The 12,784-nt window shown below is 38.3% G+C and overlaps 1 protein-coding gene across 1 annotated transcript in view; it reads right to left on the minus strand.

The window, feature by feature from the left end:
- The window catches only part of nme7 (NME/NM23 family member 7), a 41,207-nt gene that overhangs the window by 18,311 nt on the left and 10,112 nt on the right, over nucleotides 1-12,784 (minus strand). Inside the window, 6 exon segments of the mRNA NM_001200358.1 lie at nucleotides 107-208; nucleotides 2,803-2,871; nucleotides 3,978-4,042; nucleotides 9,368-9,473; nucleotides 10,853-11,060; nucleotides 11,476-11,526. Coding sequence (NP_001187287.1) covers nucleotides 107-208; nucleotides 2,803-2,871; nucleotides 3,978-4,042; nucleotides 9,368-9,473; nucleotides 10,853-11,060; nucleotides 11,476-11,526 — 601 coding nt within the window.

Consider the following 12,784-nt stretch of genomic DNA (forward strand, 5'->3'; position numbering starts at 1 on the left):
GGTCATGGGTGGGCCTTTTTAAAAATAAATAAATAAGAATATATATTTTCCCTGCTTTGATGTGGAAAAGCTAGAGTGCACAAAGAAGAATAATTCTTTCACTCACCGGGTCAGCTGGACCACAGAATTCTCTGAACTTTCTAGGTGCATCTGTACTGTGAATCTCAAGGGCCATGCAGGGTCCAGAACACAGCTCGGCCACCATACTCTGCAACATGAGCAGTCAAGAGTTAACAAGATGTTGCTTGCTCTACCATCCACATTTACCAGTGAAAGAGTCTATTATGTTCCTGATCTTGGATATTGGATAGCCCCTGAAAGACTATGAAATGGCTAGGGGTTCTGCTCTACCTCTAAAGAAATATATAGAGAAAATCAGAGACAACAATCACCACTATTGTTCAAATGCCAGTCTTTTGCAATAGGTTCAGTTTTCATTTGATGTTAATCTATATGGGTGAAAGCATGCCTGCAGCTGTATGAGGAAGGTAGGAACTGAGACATGGCATGAGGAAGATAATTAATAAAATGTGGGGCATTCTTTGTAATGTCTCATGACATAAGACCACTGAACTGCTAATAAAAACACAAAGAAAAGACAGCTAATAAAATGAACGGTTCCACCATAGAGCATCTGTGCATTAAGTGGCTTAAATGGCATTAGGATGAGAAACGTCACATTCTACAGTATACTAGATATTTCATCACCGGCTGCAAAAACAATGGTCCTTACATTGTCTGTCTACTTAAACTACATTCTGCGGAGGCATTTAAACAGGATATTTTTCCTCATACCTCATACCTTTTTCATTTAAGCCAAGCAAATATTTTTCTTTAATTAATATTTGGTCCACACTAATATTCTGAAACATCAATTTCAACAACTGGAAAAACAAAACAAAACAGTATTCAAGCATGACAGCCAGCTGACTACACATAGCCTCTAGCTATCTAACATCCAACCGGTTTCATTTTTCATGTTCGGTGCTACAATGATTTTTTTTTTTTTTTTTTTTTAACCCACACTAAACATCTCTATCTTTCTTCATAAAACAGACCTCACTGTACATGCACCATTTAACACTCATATTTTCAGGAAAATGCATAATCAACAATTACACTCACTGGCCTCTTTAATAGGAACATATACCAAATTATCGGCCAATCATGTGGCAGAAGTACAATGCAGAAAATCATGCAGATGCAGTCCAAGCGCTTCAATTAATGCTCACAACAAACATCAAAAGGAAAAATGTGATCTCTGTGACTCTAATTGTGGCATGGTTGTTGGTGCAAGAAGTATTTCAGAAACTGCTGATCTCCTGTGAATTTCACACACACAGACATGTCTACAGTTTAGATAGAATGGTGTGAAAAAAAACAAAATCAGCAGTTCTGCTGGCAGAAACGCCTCGTTAAAGAGAGAGGTCAGAGGAGAATTGTCAGACTTGTTTAAGCTGACGGGAAGAATATGGTAACTCGTATCATGATAACTCTTTACAACCGTGGGCAAAAAATCAGCTCAGAGTGCGTAATACGCCGAAACCTTGAGGCCGATGGGTTACATCAACAGAAAAACACATTGGGATCCACACCTGTCAGCCAAGAACAGGAATCTGAACCTTCAATGGGAACAGGGTCAGAGAAACTGGACCAGTTGAAAAAAGGAAAAATATCACATCTTTTTTTCCCCCCAAATACAGTGAGCCTGTACCCACTGTAGCCTCAGATTCTTGTTTGGACATGCATCTCCATGATTTTATGTATTTGCACTGCTGGCACATGATTGGCTGATTAATAGGAACACCTGTACATCGTCCATGCAACTATCCAAAGTGGGCGTTGAGTCCAATTTGTTGTTAAATATCTGTATTTAAACAAGCACTATCTATTAGTGAGTTGCACATTCAGGACAGGAATATCATAGAAGTCAAATCCCAGCATTTACCCTAACATCAACTGCTCAGCCCAATCATTATCTAAAGCATCATCCAAACGAGGACATTTACATGTGTATATGTTGTCACATTCTAAACATATGTTGGCCTAACCATCAAAAACACTGACAATGTTCAATGTTTATTTTATAGCTCCCAGATTTATACAAATGGCTAGACTGCATAAGGAAGACAATGCCTTTAATTTAGGAAATAAACGAACAAAAAATGTGTAAAACTGGTCTTTATTATAATAACCAGTAAAGTGTGCTGGAGATATCATCTCTCATTTGGACCAGGTTACAGAGAAAATAGGTCTTCACTACATGTATGAACAGAGATGCATTACAGCAAGATGAAAACACAACAGATATGCTGTATAAATATGTTCTGCGTAAGTTCCCCGAGATTGGTTGTGCATAAGACTAAAGAAAACATTATGCACACACAAGATCATCTGCATACGCATTTATGTAAACTCCTTAAAGCCATACAGAGAGCTAGTCAGATAAGTGAACATCAATGGGAAGTCTGTACCTCTCACATAACCTCTTGCAGAAAAATACAGACCACACTGCCGTCCTACCTAATTGACCTATCAGATACGCTATCCGATAACCTAAACACTAGAATTTGAGAGATTAACAACCAGAAAGATAAGGTTCTGTACAATGGTTCAGTTAAGCACCCTTATACCACAGAGCTGATGAATTCTAGTGGAATAAACCACTTCGAGATGTGCTGATATTGGATAATAATCAACTTGTTGTTTTGAGCTGTGTGTTTTATTCGTTATATATGTGCTTCTATAGAGAAGCACACTATAATTTTAGTGAAAGTGTGGAGTGAGATCTGCTCTACTTACTGTGTACTCTGTGACTACACCTTTATAAACTTCTAGAAACTCCTCTGTATTTGCACAATCCATGTTGAACTGTGAAAAGGATGAGAAAAATACATATTTGAAACAGAAAAATGAAAAAAAATAATACAATTATTAACAAAAAGTTTAATGAAAGCTAATAGAATATAAACAGTGGTCTGGTAGTAACTATTCTTCAGGAAATGGACTATATGGGTGGCTGTGGCTCAGGTGGTAGAGTGGATTGTCCACTAATCGTAGGGTTGGCGGTTCGATTCCCGGCCCACGTGACTCCACATGCCGAAGTGTCCTTGGGCAAGACACTGAACCCCAAGTTGCTTCCGATGGCAAGGTAGCGCCTTGCATGGCAGCTCTGCTACCATTGGTGTGTGAGTGTGTGTGTGTGAATGGGTGAATGAGACACAGCGTAAAGCACTTTGGATAAAAGTGCTATATAAGTGCGCCATTTACCATTTATATAACAAATGATTCTTTCTCTAAAACACTCATTTTTCCACCCAGGGTAAAAAGCAAAAGAGAAAGTCAACCTTGTAATTATAGTTGAATATTGAAGCTAAGATCTTGACCTCAAGCTCAGAGGGAGAAATAGATGGCCTGATTACATAACCACCTCAGACCACTATTAATATAAAACACTATTGTACTATGAAATACAATATGCATTATATAGGGAACACTCCCAACTACATGCATAATAATGATCATCATAGCATCAAAATCTCTTTTGAACAGTTCTAGCTCAGGGCATTTATTCTGCACTGATGTATGATTGATGTATGTATGATTAGTTGTAAACAGAGACAGCACAGGAACAACGTAGTTGGGCAGGGCAGACTTCATGGCTATGGTCAAGTCAGACCATAAAGGTTTTTTTTTTTTAAAAAAAAGAAAAAAAGAAAAAAAAAAAAAGAGGAAGTCTCTCGTGTCACGTGATTTCATGTTTTCCGGAAATAGTGGTGATTGTTGGTTTGCACAGACCTGATCAGGTTTAAAGTTGAATTATTCTTAGGATATTTTACAATATTATAAAAAAAAGATATTTAATTCCTCTTCATGGATAAGTAGATATCCACTACAAGAAACTATTTACATACTCGAAAATCAGTTATTCGATTACTGAAAACATATCTACATGACATATTAAAAGGTGCACTGACCATTTGTAATGCAGAGATCTCAAATCCAGCTTCTGTGATTGAGCTGAGGATCTTTCCGGTCAGAGCTGTGGATGCAATAAGTGTAAAATAAAACTGAATTTTACATAGAACAAAAACAAAAAACATAAAGAACATCATAAAATATCCAAATGCAAATAGAGGTAGAATGATCCCCAGGGAGAACATATAGGTGCTACAGATACGGCCACAATTTTAAGCTTCATTTTCTTTCCTGCAGCACTGCTGCTACAGAAAAGTCCACAGTTCTCTCTATCTTCTTGTTCTTTTGCACTATGTCCCACAGTGTGTGCCACACTGAGCCATTCTCCATGCTCCTCTCTAGTACCTGTGAGTAACATATGAGTCATCAAGAGCGACACTAGAAAAAGCCCCATGAGACTCCGGTGTCATCACACTCAGCCTCATGCTGTGGGTCATGCTGTCACTGGATTCCCCTGCCTCAGACATGGCAAAGACAAGATCTCTAGACTAGGCTGTATTTCTCCCCTTTACCAAAACTGTATATACACCTACACTGACAGATTCTATTTAAACTCTCCTTAGTGATTTAATTAATATGCAGCATCAGTGTGTCAGACAATGAGGTGGCTGAGCATGGTGTTGCTTAAGAGTAGGTGTATAAGATAAGAGCCAGCACCACAGTGAAGATTAAACTAAAAAATAAATAAAAATGCACCAAGAGTCTGGTTTTTCTTATAATTCATCACGACTGTGCTTTTGACAGATGGCCACTTGCACTTCCTTGGCAACATCGGAACAAAAAAAAAGTATGGCAATAAAAGTATCTTTACAAACAAGCTGTAACTCTTCCAGGAAACCTTCATCCTTCTGTTTAACTTTCAGACTTGTCTGTGACTGTTAAACTAAACGTTAGCGTTCACAAGATCACAAAATCATAGGGAAAAGTTTGATCACTATTAAAACCGTGTTGTAGTTCTAGCTTTCCCTCAGTAGAGCCTCCCCTGTAAAATGCATGCAGTGATTATACTAGTTAAAAACCTCTCCGAGCTCACTGTGTTTAGTCGAACCACATCACACTGAATTACAGTGCAGAAGCAAACTCTCTGCAGAAGACAAAAAGCTGAATTTCTAAATATGAACTACACCTAAATCAGGATGAAGAAAGACTTAAGAAAGTTCTTCTGGCCTGGGACTAGTCCAATATGCTCCTGGGAACCCATGAGACAAGGGGCGGTGTGACATTGGTATGTCATGAAACCGCTTTCCAGCTCACAGAACTGACACTTTGCCCTAATGGCATGTATTCATTACTGCTGCATTGTACATTAAGGAACAGCGAGTACAGTTCCTGGTGGTGAAACATAACCACAATGACAGATTACACAGATCTACTGAATGGAGCTGTCTGTACTAATAATCATGACCCAACAGCCACATCCAGAACACAAAAATGGCACATATCTGCATTCCTTTTTTCTTTTTTACATCTTACAGATAAGATACATTTTTTTATTCAGTATGGCTGCAGCACCACCTGTGGAGAGTCTGTGAGCATGCAAATTGTAATGCCATGCCACCTATATGTTCTCCCACAGCATCATCATCAAGCCACAGCCCCATCAGCTGTGCCTAGACGCAAGCACGCCTGTTGCTAAGCAATTGGTTTGGGGCTGCTTAGCAACACCTTTCTCTATTCCAGGCATGAGCAAGTTCTTTCATTGGTAGAGAGTTTTTTATTCTGCTTTAGTCAGCCACAGTTGCTCATGGAAAATATCTTTCATGTGATCTATGATAAGGAAAGTACGAGCATTGGTTTAGGGAACCTTTGACCCAGCTAATTTCCATTACATATACATTTGGGAATTAAAGGTAAATCTGTTTTCTAAAGCTCTCTATATGAGCTTTATTATTAGTTGTATACTATGGAGAGTTAATTTCCACTAATTATGTTAAATTACTGTCAAGGTTGTCCTTCTAATGATTACATGAGACAAGAGCTATAAATACTTTCCCATATGTCCAATATGGCATGACATTTGGGGAGGGATTCATGAACGGTGCTATGTTACCTGCAACTAGCTACAAGTATACACTGTCTCGGTGAAACTGTAGAATATTGCTTACCACGAGGCCTTCGAAAATAAGCTTGAGTAAATAAGCCATTTTTAGCCAACAATAAAGCTGAGTAAATTAGCCAAAGCTGAGTAGATTAGCCGTTTAATATAGCCTGGTAGTTACGTGTTGCATGCACTTCTGTAGCATGAGCCTTCTATATGTCCAGGCTTTCTCGATGATGTTTTCGCATTAATGTTCCTTCTAAGGCAGGTTGCGCAAATATTCAATTCATAACCATTCATGAGCTTTTGTTGACAGGATGAAAAATGTTAACAATGGTGAGGCTAATGTCCAGACTGGATATGAACAGCTAATGAACAACAGCTGAAAGATCATATTGTGTATGAGTACAACAGAAAACAAAGCAAGAACAGAAAGACGAGCTGCCACCAGCATAATGATCACGGAGGGTATAGCTTATATATCTCTCTAATTACTTTCGTTACATCTACTCTCTCAGTAGGGGAGTTTGGCTAGCATTTGCCTCTCTTTTTATAGATCTGCTGGGCTCCAGACCTCTTAATCAAAAAAATAATACAGTATATGCTGCTGTCCATCCTGAACCACCAGCTGTCAGCATCTAAGCCTGAGGCCTTCAGGCAGGACATACTCTCACAAGAGGTCTTACATGTTACTGTTAGAGAATGCATGTGTGTGTAAGTGTGTAAATCCAGGGGTAGGGGTGGGTTTTGTTTGCAGTGTGTATGCTCACAGTGGGTCTCGATATATCTGCCAACCAGGTGCCTCAAAGAAAAACAACACAGTGAGCAGGTGAAAATTTCTTCCTTAACAGCACAAGCGCTCTCAATAGGGCTTTCAGGTTTTCTAACAATAATTTACTCTGACATATCTACTTTATGAAAACAAATAGATTTTGACAGAACATAAACATAAAATATGTACACAGGTTACTCTCTAACCGTGCTGCAAAGTACCAGTTTGACAAACACGGTGTAAATGCAGTAAGTCTGTCCAGTGATTGATAAAAGCTTTGTAACCAAATTAGCTTTTCTCTCAATTTGATCAAGTTATTAGTTACTGTATATGTCATAGTGAAATGGCCATTAAACCTAAATCAATTCCGTCTGTAATCAGATTCTAGCTGCCAAAATGTCCACGGATCTCCTGCCCTGTCACATTATCATCAAAACAGAGAAGAGCACTTACATACTCTGTACTGACCACAGCAAGCAAAATTTTAAATGTTTAAATGACCCGATAAAAGGTTATTAGCAAAAACAAATTTAATCAACTAATGGAATTAATCAGCAATTATTTCCCCACTGATGTAAAACAGGCAACGATCAGTCGAGTAAACAAACACCGAGGTTTGTGTTTAAATGCCTTTTAATGCCGTTTAAGTGGCTTTTATCTCAGATGATGTGACAGAGATGGACGTGGATGATGCTCATAATCAAAGTAAGAAAGGCACAGCATCTTTCAGAGTAATTGGAATGAAATATTTAAATGCAGTTTTCTCTCTCTCCATTTTCAGGCATTAAAATGCTAGAAATTTACATCAGATTTAGATAGCTATATGCAAAAGATAAACATATGTTCATGCAGGAACAGTTGTAGTTTTCAGACCGTTGCGAAGGAGTTAATTATCTGACCTTTACAGTTCCGTACCATGTAGGAGTCAAGGAGACAAGGCTGCAAATACACAGGGGGAAAAAAATAGCAGGGAAGACAAAACCATCCAGAATTTCAATACACTGCTATCTGGTAATTTACATATGACAAAATATCCAACTATATCTAAATAGTTCCTATTTGACTAAATGCCAGAATTAACTTTTTTATTTATTTATTTATTAGCTGGACCAATGACCTATTTTGTGGCTTTCATTGCATATTCCCACCCAGGTCCTTTTTAACCACTACAATGTGAAGGATCAACTTTGGGCATGCTAGTTATGTAAAATCTCTACCCTCAGCTTCATCCAGAGGATTGGAGATTTCACAGGTCACTGCCTTGGTGGCATGCTCCATAAACAGGGATCAGGAGAGGGATTTAGAAAACAAAAATCCAGAGGAAAGGAGGGTTAAGAGTATGTACTGGCTTTAGGGAGAGATATTCATCATGGCCAGAGGAAGAGGGGAAAAAGTTATATAAAGAGAGAGATGATTTAACAGTGAAGGCTGGCAGGAGTATCTCTAAACAAGTAGAAGTGCAATTAAGATGCGTGCTTGCTGTATACATGTACATACACAAAACAAGTACACTCTTACAGGTTAGGACATTTAGCATATTAAGAGTTCATTCCTGTACATTTTAAAAGAAACTGTCTCATCTGCTTATTGTATTAAACTAAAATAGTTGCTGACAACATGCATGGCCTGGCCTGCATGTCTAAAGTATGTCTACAAACATTGGTACTTTTGTAAATAAATAGGGTTCTCATAAGCCCCTGGTTGGAAAGCATGTGGCTTTCACATGCTAGCACAGCACCATACATGTGATAAAGGGTCCTTTTAAGTGTGTGGTAGATTTGTCTTCACATTCACAATTTTACAGACACGTCTAATTCTTTTATAGACCATGTCTAATTAGTAGTAGCATCAGCCTCAGATGCTCCACCCACAGGAAGCGGTGCATCTGATGTGTTTTTACACTTTTCTGGCCGCAATGAAGTAAATGAAATTATCTTGCAAGTTTGCCCGTATGCCACATCTGCCATGTCAGTCAAATTGTCTCCTCCTGTGAAAATAAGAGGTTCTTTGCCGTGTTTACTGACAAAATATACCAGACTCTCTAGCAAATCCAGAGATCAGCCAAGTGGGTCTATGCTCCTTTTTACACTGACATTTACTCCAACTCAGATTCTAGTCTGCTTAAAACCATTTAGCTGCTCACGCTCCATTACATTGCTGAAATACTTTTGGATATTTTTCAAGGGAATTTTACTAATAGAATGACCCCTTTTTTTTCTTTTTTTTTTTAAAAACCAGTCAGTATCTAAAGCCCAGTACAGAACTAGGTGAGGTCTGTCAAAGCAGTAGGCTCTTAACAACACCACAAACTAACATCTTTAACACGAATATATTGTGTGTTTAAATAAAAAGGCTAATTTAAGCACAGAAATAGTGGTTCCCAAACATGCTAAACCAATATAAAGCTTGCTGCACTTAAAGCATGTCAATCTATGCTCAGCTGAGACAGTAAACACAATAGCTAAATGTGAATCATGCAAAATCACCCGACACGTGCTGTCTGTTAAGCCTGAGCCACTGTGCGTGTGTATGTGTGTGCGTGAGTATGTGTGTGTGCGCGCGCGCACATGATGCCTTACCCTCTGAGACAGCATGTGGTTTGATGATGCAACAGGTAGAGTCTTGGTATTTGGCTGTATTGGTAGGGCCATGACCTGTCGTTGAAGGAAAGAAGAACTCCAACTCCTAGAGAGAGTAAATTACATGCTGCAGCATCATTCAGCTCAAACTTGAACATAATTGTTGCAAATGTAATCAAATATGTAAATCATTTCACATCTGGTCATATGCAGCAACAAATGCAAATTCCACCGACAGTTTTATGATTTCATCTTCTGTCTATCTGTATGAGTGTGTTAAGTATATATTTGAGTATAATTGTTCAACAATCTAAGTTTAATGCAGTTTAATCTTCAAAAACAATACTCTTAATAATTATGGAAAGTATAGTAAACTGAGTAGCATAACAAAAATCACACATGCAGAAACTTTGTTTATAATGCACCTAGTGCAGTTGAATAGTCTCAACATGTCATTTGTACCGTGAATCCGAATACACAGTGTTTCACAATATTGCACAAACATCATGCCTCTCCCAAATCCTATTCCACCACCAGGCAACTTGAGTGTGGCATTTTTGGGGAAGGGAACAACATGCCCGGGCGGGATCTCATTGTGCGATGTTTGACGTCATTACGTAATTCTTTCATCCAAAACAAAAACTTAACCTTTTTTATGTGCCTTTATTCATTTTGATAGTCAGATTGTCAAGTGTTTAATTCATTTCCTTCAGCGTTTCATTTATCTGAAATAAGCATTTGTTTCAAGCAGCAAAATCCTTTTAGCACTGCCTTGGTTAGAACCATGTAGGGCCTTTTGTTTGGCTCGACACTACATGGCATCTCTCCAGCACTTCAGGGGGTTCTAGGTGGGGGTTCAGGATGGGAACTTGGCTATATTTATAAATAAAACTTTAATTAAACCTGACTTCAGATAAAATGATACCTGTTTAAGCTCTAAAATGAATAGCTATAATTAGCTAGGGAAATAAAAAAAGGCTTGCAAATGACAAACATCTTTGACCAGTTGTTCGTCCACTGAAACTATGTTAATTGTGATTTTAATTCGTTGTGTTTTCAAGTTTTCCTTTTGTGAACAACTTTTTATGCCACTTCTGAGGCTTCCAAACAGATTATATTTGTTTGCAGCAAATGAGTAAAGATAAGCACTTCCTTAAATCATTGGCATTGTCATGCTGGAACATGTTTTGGCTAGGTACCTTAGTTCAAGTCAAACAAAATTGTAATGCTACAGCATACAAAGACATTCTACACAACTGTGTGCTTCCAACAGTTTGGGGAAGAACCACAGTTGGGTGTGATGGTCTGGTGTCCACAAACTTTTGGCCAAAGTGTATGTATATGATGGTCAACTGCAGTGGTTGCATGCATATTACATGTAAATAAGGGCTTAGGGAGTGGGAGTGCTGTGCTTTCAAATCGTTTCTATGCAACTCTGATGAATGAGAGTCATTGTGTCTAAGAGGAGAGCTTCTTTTTAAATACCCGTGCTGCAGATGCCAATGAGTCTGACCCATGCCCTGCGTTTTTGGTGCCATCTGTTCCAAACTGGGCACGGAGGCTGGCTGGAACATCTTTGCGTGCCACACCAGAGTCAGTAGGACCCAGAACTTTCCTCCATACAGACACGGCCTCGTCTCCCATTAGCTCCATGACAATTATAGGCCCAGAGCTCACAAACTGCACCAGGTTACTGTTTAAAAAAAATGTTTAAAAAAATTTTTTAAAAATCATAGTGTGCATGTTCAAATCAAACCTCGCAACACAGATCATTATTTTGTTGTACAGTTAAACATACTGCCTTGTTATTGGACACTTTTACTTGTTTTACACTAATCACACCATTTGCCATTTTTACATCAACCATTTTTACATTCTACATCAAGCTCCTGAAGGTACAGTAGCTGCCCCATTATAGACAAGTATATGAATGGCATAACAAATGATTTATTTTTTTATTTTTAAATACAATAGAAGGTGGGAGAGAGGTCTCAGAGACAACATGCAAAGTCAAAAGAATGGTGACGCAAGAAAACTGACCTTTAAAGCACCTTTGAAAAGCTCCAGCAAACTCACACAAGTGAATCATTCACTCAAGAGAAACTTACTTGAAAAAAGACTTTGACTGATGTTCCATGTAAAAGTCTGCTGCCTGCTTCCTGTAAGAAAGCCATAAAAAGTACACATAGTTAATAAGTGATCCAATGCGCCCGGCTTACTTCTAGAACAAGACCAAGGTCTGCCATGAGAACAATTTGTTCCTATTCATTAGCCAAGCAATCTTAAAATCTCCATTATTTTCTAAACCAAACAGCTGTCAGTAAACGGATTAAACTAAAATGACTGCAACAGGTTTTCATCATTAAGCATTTAAATACAGTACACAAACTTATGTACTATAGTAGCTTATTCTGATACGCTTCTTGTTTTGAACCACTAATAGGTAAATTAAAAAGCTGAAATTAAATTCAAAATTAAAACAGCTAGCTCCCTAAAACAACATTCATTCATAAAATTCCACATAGCCTCCCAGGAGGAAAGAAAAAACAAATTACATTCAGTACTTTCCAGTTTCAAACAGTCACTATGGTTTATTACTTAAGGGGTCAGTGTTAAAAAAAAAACAATTAGCAGAATAATAATTATTTATAAAAAAAAAAAAAAAAAAAAAAAAAAAAAACGTTTTCAGAGTAGTAGACACACCAAATCACATGAAGGTTATGAAACACTACTAAAGACACCTACACATCTGAGGACAGTATTCAGTTGTATAAAACCTCACTCTCCAGTGCTTATTAAACATAATTTTTCCAAGAACAAGGACAAAGTGCATCTGTAGTTCAGCAAATTGATGTCTGCAGTTATAACTGCAATTAGACTGATTCCTGGGGTTGCGCAACAGCAGTTAGGGGCGTCTAAACGGATGCATACATGTCAACAGGAAGAGACTGATCATGCAGAACTTTTAAAAAATAAGCAAAGGAGTACATGTCACACCCGGTAACTTCACAATCGGACCAGAGCAGATGTCTCAACACTTGACAGGGTGTGCGTTTACACCACAGTCGGGGTAAGAACAGAAAGAAAGAAAGCCAAAAAAATGAGACAATAACAGATGTATACGTATATAATATATTACTGTATGTATGTGTATATATTTTATCCATCCATCCATTTTCTGTACAGGCTTGGGGATCCTGGAGCCTATCCCAGGAAATTTGGGGCATAAGTTAGGGGACTCCCTGGACAGGGTGTCAACCCATCGCAGGGCACAACTACGGAGACACTCACACACCCATTCACACACTACGGACAATTTAGAGATGTCAATCAGCCTACAACATAGATCTTTGGACTGGGGGACAAAACCGGGGTACACGTCGGAAACCCCTGAAACACACGGAGAACCTGCAAACT

The sequence above is a fragment of the Ictalurus punctatus genome, chromosome 11, assembly GCF_001660625.3.
Source record: "Ictalurus punctatus breed USDA103 chromosome 11, Coco_2.0, whole genome shotgun sequence".
Taxonomy (NCBI): Eukaryota; Metazoa; Chordata; class Actinopteri; order Siluriformes; family Ictaluridae; genus Ictalurus; species Ictalurus punctatus.